Genomic DNA, 15,792 nt, shown 5'->3' with positions numbered 1-15,792 from the left:
CAAATTCATCTAAAAATTGTTAACATACACATATGTGTGAATTATATACACATTTATAGACCAGTGGCTTGGGTGCCTCTGTAAGACACTGGCAGCATTTTAAATCAATGTACAGTCTGATGCTCCAAGTCAGAGGCTACTTGACTGCAGCACTGGGACATGGGTAGCAAAGACTGTGCCATCTGGAAGCACCCAAGAACCCCAGATCCACTAAGCGGGATGATCCTCCAGGATCAGGGGGCCTTCAACAGGGAGACAACAGGGAAGCTAGGATGCTACAAGTGCACATTGATTTAGCTGCTTTACTTTTCTTTGCAATCCTACTTTGCTACAGTTTTCAATAAACTTCAGTACATAACAGTAAACTAGACCTAAAGTAAGATCTAGAAATGTACGTGGAATTCATAGAAGCACAGTCCAATTGCTAAAAGGAATAAAAGCAAGCTAATCAGCTTACCTTCCTCCCAGACACAGCACTACCCATCTATCACCACCCAAATGAAGGACCCCATGCCAGCATTAAAATGAAACACACTTATAAAATCATGGATTTATACCTTTGCCATTTATTTTTAAAATCTTATTCAAAATATTAAATAATACAATTTCAGATATGAAAAAAATTACTGCAATAAAACAGTTCAGGTGTATTTCCACTCTGCTTCCCTTCCTTATTATAACAGTAAATTGTCCACCCAAGAGCAACAATGGACTGCCCTGCCTCTTCCACCTCTACACAAACCGCATGCCCACTGGCTCATCTGGGCTTTGTGAGTGGTGTTTAACATATATTAGGGGTTATGTTTTCTAAAAAGTTGTCGTGACACTTGTAAGAAGTCAACCAGGTTTCAAATCACATATTTACATATTGATCAACTCCTTATGATAGAAAGACAGGCTAAAATTAAATACAGTAAATCATTTCCAGTTTCTATTAAAAAAGAACAAGAAAACAAAACAAATACAGGGGGAGAAAGAGTCAGCATACACATATATCCTTCATGTATACAAACAACTTCATTCAGGTATAATTTTAATTTGAAAGACTTAGATACAATATTATTTAAGTGACATGGCCCCGAAAATTTATTCAAACTTACTATAAAAAAAAAAACAAGTGAACAAATATGGTATAATTTTAAACTCTGCCCCTAGCTTGAAAGCTTGGAGAAACCCTTGCTACAATCAGTTGCTAAGTAAAAGCAATTATTCACGTATTTAAAATTTTATGACAATTTCTACCTCTAAATTTAATTCAGTAATTCAAACCAAAAAATGCTCTCTATAACATTTTATTTATGTCCACTGCAAACTGCAGAGTCTCTACTGCAGAATTGCTAGACAAATTTATTAATGTGTTACTTAAAATTGTGGTCAGAATGAGCAATAATAAATTATGTATAAATTATCCAAAAATATCCAAAGCAATTTTCCTGGAAGAAAAAAATGTTACTTATATATAAAGCATTATTACATACATCCTTACATACATAGATACAGTTTGACAGCACAAAGAAATGTGTGCTTAAGAAACAGTATTTGGATGGCAGAAAGAGAATCTGAGTCAGCAGTATCAGATGTGTTAGAATTTAATTGTAAGTTTGGGATCTTTTAAAAGTAGCTTTACTAACACTTCCAGAAAAAGAACAATAAAGAAATCTAAAACAATAAAAACAGGTAATGCTTAGCTCCACATTTTGGACACCTGATTGAATTCAACTCTAAAAATGTAGATAAAAAAATTATATACTCCTTGTTCATGAAACTTAACTTCCAAAGCACCAAGGCAAAATAAAGAGAGGCCCACCTCTCATTTAAGTACTAACTGCCAATGGCGAACATCTGCACAATATCATATAAAAAGTCAAGCAAATAAAATTATGTAATAAGCTAACACAAATCACAGTGCTTTAAAATATATAATCATTGGTAATCTTCAGAGAAGGCATTGCCTCATTAACATTCTGGTCTAGACGATGATATTCCACTGTTTTCGAACAAAGACCATCACGCCATTTCCTGCTTTGAACCAGAAGGAAAATCTGGAATAAAACAAAATAAATCAGATATGCAAAAAAGAAAATAGAGGACATGCTAAAAGTTTTTTATAACAAGTGAAGTATCTCTCTCCTAGGTTCCCAAATACAAAAGTAAAATGTCAACAACAAAAGGGCTATTTTGTTTTCCATCTTGTAAACAAGGTGAGACAGTGCTTTTTAATTTTTAATGTACATAGGAATGCCTATTAAAGACTGATTCCTGGCATCTCTCTTCAGAGATGAGTTAGTCGATTGCAGTGGAGTCGAGGAACCTACCTGTTTAACAAGTCCCTTAGGTATTTATAATAGAGATGGTCCAACACTAAACACTGGAATAAAATATCACTGGCATTCAAAATTTTGTCCACCTACAAATATTTACAGAGCTAGTGACAGACCACTAAACCACAAATAACCAAAGGGTTTGTTTGCTTGTTTTCTGAGTCAAAACAACAAGTAAAATATTAGAATCACTGATTCTCAAAGCTGGAAGGCATTGTGAAATTCTCTGGTCCAGTTCTATCATTTCGCAAGTGAGAAAATCAAGGTCCCAAAGGGGAAGGTGGCTGCCAGGAATAACAAAGCAAGTTACAACAAAGTCAAGACTGAGAATTCCTGGCCAATAAGTATTAAAAAGGACATTGTGGGGCTTCCCTGGTGGCACAGTGGTTGAGAGTCCGCCTGCCGATGCAGGGGACACAGGTTTGTGACCCGGTCCGGGAAGATCCCACATGCCGCGGAGCGGCTAGGCCCATGAGCCATGGCCGCTGAGCCTGCGCGTCCGGAGCCTGTGCTCCATCTGCAGCAGGAGAGGCAACAGTGAGAGGCCTGCGTACCGCAAAAAAAAAAAAAAAGAAAAAGCACATTGTGCTTGATCTCCCTTTAAATGTTTAAAAAGCTTAACTATTTAGCTCTGGGACTACACAGTGCCCAGATGAACCTTCACACTAAATTATCCATTCAGTCCTATTTATGCCTCCTCTGCCTCACGTAGTCCAACACACCAACTCCAGTACAGCAGTGTTCATCACAATATTATTTCTGAACCAAAAACTGAAAACCATCTAAATACTCAGCAGGAAAATAGCCAAATAAATTATGTAGCTATTAAATCATGTTTTTAAAGAATATTAATGATATGAAAAATGCTCATGATTTGTTAGGTGAAAGGGAAGATACAAAACTCTATATGAAATAATCAAATTCATTTAAAAATTAACATACACATATATGTCTGAACTATACACACATTTACAGACCAGAAATATACCAAAATGTTAATAATGCTCAGCTTTGGGTAGTAGCTTATATTTTCTTTTCTACACTTTTCTGTGTCCCTAAAAAAGACATGTAATACTTTAACAACCAGGGAAAAAAGTTATCAAAATATCATAAAGTTCAGTGCTTAATAAATTAGAAGTCTTAAATTAACAATCTCTCTCCACAAGCACTCCCAGTGAAGTAGCAATGCTAAGTTAAGATACAAAACATTTTTTTAAAAAAATCACTGGGCTTTGGTTTTGCTCAATAAAAATATTTTGGCTTCTTTTTTCAGAAGCACATGTAGTAAAGCATTCTGTCTTTCATTTGTTAAAATACACCACAAATTTATAAACTGATATGAGACATCTTGATATTTTACCATCAACAGAAACCTGACCAAAAAAGAAAAAACTCTGAATCAGCAGAAGTATTAATAAGAAATATGACTGAGATTATAGAGGGCAACTAGAGGGGGTGAAAAATCCCAAACTTACCTTCCTTTTGTTGTGATATGTAATATAAACAACAGCAACACAAAAAGCAAAAATAATAAGATGGAAAAAGAAATGGCTATCTTCCTCTTCTATATTTGAGGGTGGGGTCTTAAAAGATCTCACTGACTGTTCAATTTCCATATAGCTCCTGTTTTCTTCCAAGGCCTCATTGGACTCATCGTCCCGGGGGCTGGTGGTCCAGTCGTAGTCTGGTTCTCCATAATCTCCATTGTCCAGAGTGTCTTTGGCAGTGGACGGAGAACTATTCAGTGTGAGAAGATCCTCCTCCTCTATGCTAGGATCTTCATTGTTATCAGCTTCCTCTTGGGACAGAGAAGTAGTAGGCGAGGGATGAGGGGACAGAGATGCCACTCCACTTTTTTCTGTACTAGTTGTGTGAGGGAGAGTGATGTTGATTTGGGAAACAGAAGGTTTGGTTTCATTTGTTAAAGCATCCATATTTGGAGTAGAAACATGTGACTTCGGTACAGTCTGGCTCGGCGAATCAGCCTGTGATAGAGCTAAAATAAGTAAATAAAGAACATTAAACTGAAATCTTCAAATTTATCTCCACCAAGCTAGAAGCACATATACCTAAATTTTCCACTAAGCTAGGATCAGCCACCTGTCTTTCTGTTCTGGGGTTGGGGTAGAGTCTGGGTCCTGAAGTCAAACCTCTGTGAAATGAAAACAGAGGGTACAAGCTCTGTGTGAACTTTGCCACTGTGACCTAAAGTCAAACCCCTCTCTATTCTTTCTTTTCTTTTTCTTACAGTGGCAGGCTATGTAATGCAGTAGGTCTCTTATGCTGCTTAAGTTGTTACTATCTGGCAAGGCAATTGTTATCTGATGAATATTTCATTTTTTACTTCAATTTATTTCATTTTAACTTTTTCATTTTTTTATTTCATTTTAAATTCAATGCCCAAAATTGAGATATACATGTAATGCTGTCAGCAATTATACTGTATTTTCCTAGTCCGTTCACCCTTCTACTCCCTTAGCAGACCATTCACATTTCCTCTGTCCTCAAACTTCTAACACCTTCTCTGTTGTCCTCATTTTTAAAGGCTAACATCACTTCCTAATTTCTCTGAGAAAAATGAAGCCATCAAAAGAGAACTTCCATGTACTACCAGAACTCTAGGCTCATAAGTCCAGCTGCCTACCTGATATCTCCTCTTAGACGTCTGTCATTCAAATTAACATGTTCAAAATGAATTCTGACTTTGGCTTCCAGGAAGATGGAGTAGATGTATTTTTCCCTATTCTTCCCACTAAAAACAAATTAAAACCCTGCATATTACATATAAAATAACATAAGATGACTCTGAAAGGTGGAAAGAATAAGGCAGAGTGGTTAGAGACCTGAGGACATGAGAAACAACCCAGTGGTGACTTTTCTGGATTTTCTTTTTACCTCACATATTCCAGACTTGAGCTGAAGAGCCCAGCAATCTGGAAACACCACGGGTGTGGACAAAAAGGGCCACCCAAAAAGCCTGCTCTCTTTTGCCAGGAGATCAGGAGAGAGGCAGCCTAGCAAGAAAGAAAACTTTTAGACAGTGACTGCTCTACTCCAAGCAAACAACACAGAAAAAACTGTGGCTCCACCCACACCTACACCAGCAAAGACCGAGTGGGGAGCCTAGATTTCCACCCTCACCAAGCTGTAATGAGGTGCCCCTTCCCCTCCACAATAGGATGATGTCAGAGGAGGCCTAGTGAACAGTCAAGACTTTAACCATGGTCTAGCAGTAATGAGGCCACCCCCAACAATATGTCAGTGCAGACCATGAGGGGAGCCAAAACTCCCACCCCTGCCCAGAACTAACAGGACCACCACCACCCTTCAGGTGCCAACACAGATCAAGTGGAGACCCTAGATTTCTAGCTCTACCTGCCAGTAATGTGCACCAATCCCCACCTCCCCTGCCAGAGCAATGTCATAAAAAGCCAACTAAAAGAGAAAGTTTCAGACCAGAGTCTTAACAACACGAAGTACCACAATTTACCCCATACAAAATACATAATTTGAATAGCCCTTTAACTATCAAGGAAACTGAATTTTTAATTTTAAAACTCCCCAAAATCAAATCTCCTGGCCCAGATGGTTTCACTGGAAAATTCTACCAAATGTTTAATGAAGAATTAACACCAATTCTACACAATCTCTTCTAGAGACTTGCAGAGGAGGGAACACTTCACAATTCATTTTATGAAGCTAATATTATTATCCTGATACCAAAACCAAAGCCACTACAGAAAAAGAAAATTACAGACTGATATCTTTCATGAACAGAAATGCAAAAATCCTTAACAAAATATTAGCAAATAGAAATCAACTTTAGGACTTCCCTGGTGGCGCAGTGGTTGAGAATCCACCTACCAATGCGGGGGACATGGGTTGGAGCCCTGGCCCAGGAAGACCCCACATGCCGCGGAGCAACTAAGCCCGTGTGCCACAAATACTGAGCCCGCGTGCCTAGAGCCCGTGCTCCGCAACAAGAGAAGCCACCACAACGAGAAGCCCACGCACCGCAACTAGAGAAAGCCCACGTGCAACAACAAAGACCCAACACAGCCGAAAATAAATAAATGAATAAATATTTTTTAAAAAGAAATCAACTTTAATATAAAGTTCTCTGGTGGCCTAGTGGTTAGGGTTTTCGCTGCCGTGGCCCAAGTTCAATCCGTGGATGGGTAACTGAGATCCCACAAGCCACGCAGTGCAGCCAAAAAAAAAAAAAAAAAAGAAAGAAATCTGCAATATATAAAAAGAATGATACTCCATGATCACTAAGGTTTATTCCATGGATGCAAGACTGGCTCAATACTCAAAAATCAAAGTAATCCACCATATTAACAAGCTAAACGAACCTCAGCCTAAGTCTCACACCTTTTACAAAAATTAACTAAAAATGTATCACAAATTTAAATGTAAAACTACACAGATTTTTTAAAGAAGATTTAGGACAAAATCTTCAGAATCTAGGACTAGACAACAAATTCTTTGACCTGATACCAAAAATACATAAAAGGAAAAATTCATAAATTGAATTCCATCAAATTTTTTTTAATTTATTTATTTTATTTATTTATCTTTGGCTGCTTTGGGTCTTCGTTGCTGCACATGGGCTTTCTCTAGTTGCAGCAAGTGGGGGCTACTCTTCGTTGCGGTAGAGTAGGGCTTATCATTGCGGGCTTCTCATTGCGGTGGTGTCTCCTGTTGTGGAGCACGGGCTCTAGGCACACGGGCTTCAGTAGTTGTGGCACGCAGGCTCAGTAGCTGTGGCTCGCGGGCTCTAGAGCACAGGCTCAGTAGTTGTGGCGCATGGGCTTACCTGCTCCGTGGCATGTGGGGTCTTCCCAGACCAGGGCTCGAACCCGTGTCCCCTGCATTGGCAGGCAGATTCGTAACCACTGCGCCACCAGGGAAGCCCAATTCCATCAAAACTTAAAAACTTTTTTCAGTGAAAGACCTTCCTGTGAGGATGAAAAGGCAAGCTACAAAGTGGGAGAAATATTTGTAAGCCCCATACCCAACAAAGGCCTAGTATCTAGAATACATAAAGTGAAAAAGCAAACAATCCAATTAGAACATGGGCAAAAGACATAAAGAGACGTTTCACCAAAAAGAACATACAGATGGCAAATAAGCACATGAAAAGATGTTAACCATTAGGGAAATGCAAATTAAAACCTCAGTGAGAGGGCTTCCCTAGTGGCACAGTGGTTACGAATCTGTGGTCACAGAATCCGCCTGCCAGTGCAGGGGACACGGGTTCGAGCCCTGGCCCGGGAAGATCCCACATGCCGTGGAGCAACTAAGCCCGTGTGCCACAACTACTGAGCCTGATCTCTAGAGCCCACAAGCCACAACTACTGAGCCCACATGCCACAACTACTGAAGCCTGTGCACCTACAGCCTGTGCTCCACAACAAGAGAAGCCACGACAATGAGAAGCCCGTGCACCTCAACAAAGAGTAGCCCCCACTCACCCCAACTAGAGAAAGCCCGCACACAGCAACAAAGACCCAACACAGCCAATAATTAATTAATTAATTTTTTTTAAAAAACCTCAATGAGATATCACTGCACACCTATCAGAATGGCTAAAATAAAAAATAATGACAATGCCAAATGTCGGCAAGGATGCAGAGAAACAAGATCACTCATATGTTGCTGCTGGTAATGTAAAATAGGACGACCATTCCAGAAAACAGCTTGGCAGTTTCTTAAAAAACTAAATGTGCAACTACCATGTGACCCAGCAGTTACAGTCCTGGGCATTTATCCCAGAGAAATGAAAACATGTTCACATAAAAATCTGTACATAAATGTTTATAGCAGCCTTATTCATAATAGCCAAAAACTGGAAACAACCCAGATGTCCTTCAATGGATGAAAGGTTAAACAAAGTGTAGTACATCCATACCATGGAATATTACTCAGCAATTAAAAGGAACAAACTATAGACAAATGAAACAACTTAGAAGAATCTCCTGAGAATTATGCTAGGTGAAAAAAGCCAATCCCAAAAAGTTACATACCATATGATCCCATGTATCATATTCACAAAATGATAAAATTGTAGAAATAAAAAAGATTAGTGGTTGCCAGGATTTCAGGAGGGAGTAGGGATAGGAAGAAAGTGAGGATAACTATAAAAGAGCAACAGGAAAGATCCTTATGGTGATGTTAATGCTCTGTATCTTGATTGTATCGATATCAGTATCCTGGTTGTGATATTATACTACAGTTCTGCAGGATGTTATCACTGGGAAAAACTGGGTAAAGGGTACACAGAATTTCTGTATTTTATTTCTTACAACTGCAAGTGAATCTACAATTATTTCAGAATGAAAAGGTTAAAGAAATGTATTTTTTCTTCCCACTCCAAAAAGAAAAAACAAAGAAACAAAAACAAAAACTTGTTCTATCTATAGTCTCCCTCTCAGTTAATGGCAACTCCATTTTTCTGTTACTCAAGCCAAAAGCCTTGGAGTCATTATTTTAACACCCCACATCCAATCTGTTTCTCTGCCTTCAAAATATATGCAGAATTTGAAGAGTTTTCACCCCTCCATTGCTACTGCCTAGTCCAAGCCACCACAATCTCCCCTGGATTATTATGGTAGCCTTCTAAATGATCTGTATGCTTCTCCCTTAACCCCTAGTGTCCACTCTCAACATAACAACCAGAGTCATCCTGTAAAAACTTAAGTTAAAATGACGTTACTCCTCTGCTTAAAACCATCTAGTAGCTCTCCATTTCCCTCAAGAGTGAAATTCAAAGTCTTTATAATAGCCTATAAGATCCTATATGATCTGGTCCCCATTATCTCAATGCTGTTATCTCCTACTAATCTTCCTAACTATTCTATCCCCACTGCCTACTTAACAGATAGCAGGCATTCAATAAATATTTATTGAAAATGCTCAACTCTCACCACAAATCCTACACTGCTTCCCAAGTAGCGTTTTTGCACCTACTACACCCTCTGAAAAGCCTTTCTCATAGTTCTCAGCCAGGTAAGACCCCGCCACTCTTCTAAGGATATCTCCAACATCACCCTATTTGTTGCTGTAACTCCAATACCTAGCACCAAGTAGGAGCAGAATTAATAAATATTGTTCAAGGAGTAAAAATCTGGAAGTTGGGACTTCCCTAGCAGTCAGTGGTTAAGACTTGGCGCTTCCACTGCAGAGGTCAAGGGTTCGATCCCTAGTTGGGGAACTAAGTTCCCACATGCCACAAAACACAGCCAAAAAACACGTGGACGTTATATACAAGAAAACAAACTAGGACTTCATCTGAAACATTTGATGTAAATTAGATCAACCTCCTGGACTGCCACTCCTTCAAATGAAAGAGGTTGATCCAGTCAGCTATAAAGAGTATTCAGAACAAAGTGATAACTCTGACTTTATGGATTTGTTCCAGTTTATATATATATATATATATATAAATATATATATATATAAACTTTAGACTTTTACATATTGATATATGTTCCATTTCTACCCTTTCCTATTTGATATCACCTCTCTAGTTAAAACTTAACACTTTAAAATTAAAATTTTTTAATTTAATTCTCTCCTACTGGTACCTTTTTAAAAACTGCCTTAAAATAAACTATATCAATATTTCTCGAACAAGAATGCAGAAGACCCTGAGAATTCATTCACACACTGAATTCTGGGAAACAATGCCTTAAAAATTAAATACACATTAAATAAATTTAGGCAACATCTAGGAGCAATATGATGGTCAATGTAGAAAGCAGGCACTTTTGAAATGGCATGGCCAGACTAGGTCAGACAGTGAGCATCCAGTGATCCAAAATAACACTTACATTAACTTCTTTAAACTTTACCAAAACAAAAACATCTGTAAAAAGTCTTACAGATTGCCAAGAATATACCCAAGCACTGAAATTTTAAACCTAATATGGAACAAGTTTAAATAAATCTGATATAGAAACTTTCTAACTTCCTATGCTTACTTGAAGTTTGGAATGCAATATATTCTAGCTAGACTTTAATTTTCTTATTACAAGAGTAATTACTTTGAAATCACTTTACCATAAGGCACGCTTACAAAAAACATTTATATTACCCAAAGCTTTACACATGCTACACGTACTACAATGGAGCTGCTTCCCTATTAAAAGCATACATGTTAGTTTTCATTTAAGTTATTTTCAATAGGGAATAATCTGAATTTAAAATTGATATATACAAAAACTTAATAAAAGAAAACCATTCCCTGAAATGTCCTAGTATAGTTGGAGCAATGTTTATGGGGCCTTAACAAATAAAAAAAGACAAGAGGACACCTTAATACTCCACACTCACCCTGCTTACCCACACATCAGAAAATTTTCAACCATCTCTTAAGAGAAAAAGTTGTTTTTGAAACTATAGTTACCAGCTACATATTCCCCAAACTGTATATCTTAAGCACTCCAGCAAGAAATATAAATGCTTAAATGTCAGTTTTTTCTTAGATGATTAAATGACCAAAACAACCATGCTACTTAGGAACTTTAGGAACAGGAGTATCTGCATCAACCAGAGAAATCCTCATTATATTTTACTAACAATGAAAGGGCCTTGGGAAAATGGGCCACAGTCCTTTCCCACTGAGTTACAAACACTTCTGGGAGGGTGGTCCAGGTGCCCTGCCCTCACGGCTGCTGGGGAAACCCAAGTAAGTAACCACAGCACTGTAGTACAGGAATGTATGGCTAGACAGCCCCTGTTGGCAAATAAATGGACACTATCCCATTTATACTGTTTTTCATCTGAACTCAAACAAGATTTAGGCAGAAAAAGAAGGATCATGTCTTGGCCTGAAATAAAAAAGGGACTACTAAACAAGATACTGCTTAATCATTATAAATTCTTATTAGTGGATTTGTTCCCCCTAAGTCTCAGGCCATGGTCTACAGGTTTCCTCTTTTCTCAATAAAGCCTTCAATATCTTGATTCACAATGTAACATTTCTAAGAAAAGGAATACTTAATCGTGCAGCACTATTTACAATAGCCAAGATATGGAAACAACCTAAGTGCCCATGGATCAATGAATGGATAAAGAAGTTGTGGTACACACACACAGTGGATTATCATTCAGCCACAAAAGAGAATGGAATCTTGCCATTTGCAACAACATGGATGGATCTTGAGGGCATTATGCTACGTAAAATACGTCAGTCAGAGAAAGACAGATATATGATTTCATTTACATGTGGAATCTAAAAAACAAAACAAAACAAATAAAAACAAATTAAAAATCTAAACTCATAAATACAGAGAACAGAATGGTGGTTGGCGGGGACAGGGGCAGGGTGGAGGTGAAGGGAATCAAAAGGTACAAACTTCCACTTATAAAATAAATAAGTCATGGGGATGCAATGTACAGCACGGTGACTATAGTTAATAATACTGTACTGCATGTCTGAAAGTTGCTAAGAGTAAATCTGACAAGTTCTCATTATAAGAAAAAAATGTTAACTATGTGTGGTGATGGATGGTAACTAGACTTAGTGTGCGATCACAGTGTATACAAACATCAAATCATTACGCTATACACCTGAAACTAATATGTCAATTATACCTCAATTAAAAAATAAATACTTAAATCCTACAGATCCATTGAAATGAAGCAGGGTTGTCTGGTTAACCCAGGACACAGAGAAGGGGGACCATGTTTACAAAGAATCTCCCTTGTCCCAGAACTCCTCTTCTCCTCCCAAGACCCTCAGGAGTCCAACGCCCCAGCATTCTGGCTCTTTACCAAGCCCCGGAACCTCCCAGTCCTCACAGATGCACCAATACTCAAAGATAGCTCTTTTCCTTTCACTTTCGCTCTCCAAATTATTCCATCGGCTCGGTCCGGTCAGTGCCCCTACCCACCTTCGTCTTTACCGCTGATCTCCCCCGTTCTGGAAAACCCCCGCCTTCCCTTGGCCCAGCTAAACCCCTGGGCACCCGCACCTGACCTTGGGACTCTCTCTAGACACCACACCTCTTACTCTCGGCTGTCTCCTCAGCACCTGTCCCCTCTGTGCTCTCTTCTAGACCCTCCTAGCTCCCATCTCTGTAAAGAAAAAAAAAGAAAAAAAAACGTTGCATGCCATTCCAGTTCTACAAGAATCAAGCTATTAGCCACTGCAGTTGCCCACCTACAGTGGATCTGAGGGGAACTAAGGATGGAGAAAAACAGGATGAAGTATTCTGTTTTGGATACACGGGTCCTAGACAGGTAAGATGCATACCTAAGGAAGAATTTCAATAACCCCAGATTCTTGCGTCTTCCCATACAAAGTACTAAAATTATGATCTTCAGATGTCTGTTCTTTATGATGAGCAGTAATCTTTTGATGTTTGACTACATGTTTTTTTTCCCAGCAAAAAATTCATCCATTAACCTGGCTCCTGCCTCACCTCTTCGAACAATTTCTCAGAACTGAGAAACTGGCTCCCCCCGCTACAGCCTTCAGTAAGACACTGAATAAACTCACAGTTCTTACAGTTGTGCGTTTTTGTTTGTAATCGACACCTCCAAGGGATCTTGGAGACCGCATCACCGCCATTCTCTGTGGCAACCCATTCTTCAAGACTCTCTAGACACCACCACCACTCCTCCCTCCCCGCCCATCTACACGCTCGCTGCCTGGGTCCCTGCAGCTCTCAACCCCACTTCTCAGGCCTCTTGGAGACCCCACCTCCACAGACCCCTTCAGACAGCCTACTCTCCCTCTTCGGGGCTGTAGAGACCCTGCCCCTCTAGACATCGCCACCTGCTCCGGACACTCGGAAGCGCCCGTTCCCTGGTCGGGCCCGTCTTGGCGTTCCGCGCCCGCGCCCGGGCCCTCCCCGTCTTCCCGCGACCTCCCTACCGCCACGCCCCATTTACCACTGGACGCAAGCAGAAGCGCCAGGACCAGCGGCAGCGCCAGCCCTCCGGGGACCTGGATGGCCGGCCTGGGCCGCAGTTTCGCTTGCTGGGCGCTCCTCATCCTCCTCAGGGTGGCGGCGGCCATAACGGTGTCGGCTGCGAGCCTGCGCGGTTGCTAGGCTCTACGTCATGACGTCAGACACTGCGTATGGCATCGCGGCCGTAGGCGTTTACGTCCCAACGTGATGACGTGTCAGCCTGGAGTGGGGTTCTGGGAGCCGGAAATGAGGGAGAGTGTTAGCGGGAATTGGGGCAAAGGGAAGCACCAGAAACTCGGCTGCAAGCTAAGGATGTATTGTGTAAGGTGTGAAGAGAGTCAGAACCAGCCCCTTCTTCCCACGTGATGGGCTAGTATCAGGTAATAACTTTTAGAACATTTTTAGGAGTATCCATCTGTGTAATAGACTGATCCCAAAAGAGAAGTAACTGCCCTCCCCCTCCCAAAGGCAAAGGGGGACCTCACTGCTGGCGCAGTGGTTAAGAATCCGCCTGCCAATATATAGGGTACACGGGTTCGAGCCCTGGTCCAGGAAGTATCCCGCATGCCGCTGAGCAACTAAACCCCTGTGCCACAGCCACTGAGCCTGCGTTCTAGAGCCCATGAGCCACAAATACTGAAGCTCACGCGCAGGGAGCCTGTGCTCCACAAGAGAAGCCACAGCAATGAGAATCCTGAGCACCACAACAGAGCGTAGCTCCTGCTCGCCGCAACTAGAGAAAGCCCGTGCGCAGCAACAAAGACCCAATGCAACCAAAAATGAGAAAAGGCAAAGGAAATAAATGTTGAGTGGGTGGTGGGATTTTAGGTTGGTGGAATTTTAGGTTAAGTGTTCTATTTTTAACATTTCCCCATAATCATTTATTACTTCAACAAATACTTAGTACCTCTCCATATTTCAATATACAGCACTGAACAAAACACTTTTGTGGAATTTATTTTTCTGTGAGGGAGACTATAGTGTAAAATACATACTATATACAATGGTAAAGGTATTATGGAGGAAAAGCAGGGAAGTGGGCTAGGAAAGAGGTGTGCAAACAGCTTCCACATTTCCTACAATAAGCTTCTTTTAAATGTTGTTAACTTAAACCCCCCAGAATATGAAAGTGCAAATTTAGAAACTTCCAGGAAGTTCCCTTAGGGCCCTAGCCACAATGCTTTGGTCTGTGTGTTCTGTGAATATTTTCTTAATGTCTATAGGCTTCAGCTCGTAAAATTACATTTGATTGATTTGCAGGAAAATCAGCATGGCATGAAGCAAGACATTTATTTTACCCCACAGCTTCACCACTCTGGTCTCCATGATTTCCTCAGAGGATTGCTGCTATCCCCCAGAGACAGTTGAGCTGCCTCTTTGAAGAGAGAAAAGCCTGTGTTCTCCTCAATCTGGTTTCCTTTAACATTTTATCTGGCACTAGTGACCGCTCAAAAACACAAACTCTGTGTTGTTAAGAAAACTAAGAGGTCATTCATCTATTCATTTCCTTAAGCCCACCACAAGCCCAGATAGACTGAATGGTGCACTTATTGCAAAACTTCCAGGGTAGCCAGGGTACAAAGTCTTCCCAAGTTCCCCTGGAGCTTTCCCTCTGTGAGTACAGAAACCTTCACTCAGTTTAACGAATAAGCCTCTCAATTCTAGCTTCTGCATGTTGGGAGATTCAGACTTAATCAGGCCTTTTTCCTGTAATAAACACACCTTCAATCCTCTCTTCTTTGTCCACTTTGTTCCTTTGGCCCCATACCAGATTATTTCAATTCTCTTACTGGTGAGATATCATGAACTCAAAGCATTTTGCACAATACTCTGACATGCAACAACCAGAAAATATGTAAATGAGAGGAAAATATTCCCTCAGAGGGCCCTTTGTACATTTCAAAATACCAAAAATGCAACTGGCTTCTGACTGGATGTACCCAACAACCATTATGGACCAAAATCTCTGGACACATTTAATAAAGTGAACTTTGAAATAGCTGCGGGTCCTTATGAACCTGATGAAGACAGTATAACAAATACTGAGGCCAGCAGGTTTGGGGTGACCAGTTACACAAAATGCTGGAAGTAAATCTGATACCTGTTGGGAATTGTCACTTCCAAACGTCCATAAAAAGGAATTCTGCCTAAAAATATTTATCATTGAATAGAAAAAACTATCTAGGGCTTCCCTGGTGGCGCAGTGGTTGAGAGTCCGCCTGCCAATGCAGGGGACACGGGTTCATGCCCCGGTCCAGGAAGATCCCACAGGCCGCGGAGCAGCTGGGCCCATGAGCCATGGCCGCTGAGCCTGCGTGTCCAGAGCCTGTGCTCCGCAACGGGAGAGGCCACAACAGTGAGGCCCACGTACCGCAAAAAAAAAAAAAAAAAAAAAAGTCTACATTTGATGAAGCTGGATAATGTATATGCAGAGTTGTTACTATTCTATTGATACTTCGTAAACGTTTGAAATCCGTGTTATTTTTTTTAATATATATGGCAGAATTCTGAAACCATATCCAATGACCCATGCCTTTATATGATCCCCT

The 15,792-nt window shown here is 40.4% G+C and overlaps 1 protein-coding gene across 1 annotated transcript; it reads right to left on the bottom strand.

Moving 5' to 3' along the window:
- Window positions 1–546: 546 nt before the first annotated feature.
- C3H5orf15 (chromosome 3 C5orf15 homolog) lies at window positions 547–13,385 on the bottom strand. Its single transcript, XM_012537556.2, has 3 exons — window positions 13,224–13,385; window positions 3,797–4,317; window positions 547–2,042 (listed from the first exon to the last, which is right to left on the bottom strand). Exons 1-3 carry the CDS (start codon window positions 13,348–13,350, stop codon window positions 1,911–1,913), a joined length of 780 nt encoding a protein of 259 aa, XP_012393010.1. The 5' UTR covers window positions 13,351–13,385; the 3' UTR covers window positions 547–1,910.
- Window positions 13,386–15,792: the final 2,407 nt, after the last annotated feature.

This window comes from Orcinus orca, chromosome 3, assembly GCF_937001465.1.
Source record: "Orcinus orca chromosome 3, mOrcOrc1.1, whole genome shotgun sequence".
NCBI lineage: Eukaryota > Metazoa > Chordata > Mammalia > Artiodactyla > Delphinidae > Orcinus > Orcinus orca.
Note: the sequence above shows the minus strand (reverse complement) of the source record. Positions and strands in the feature narration are given on the sequence as shown.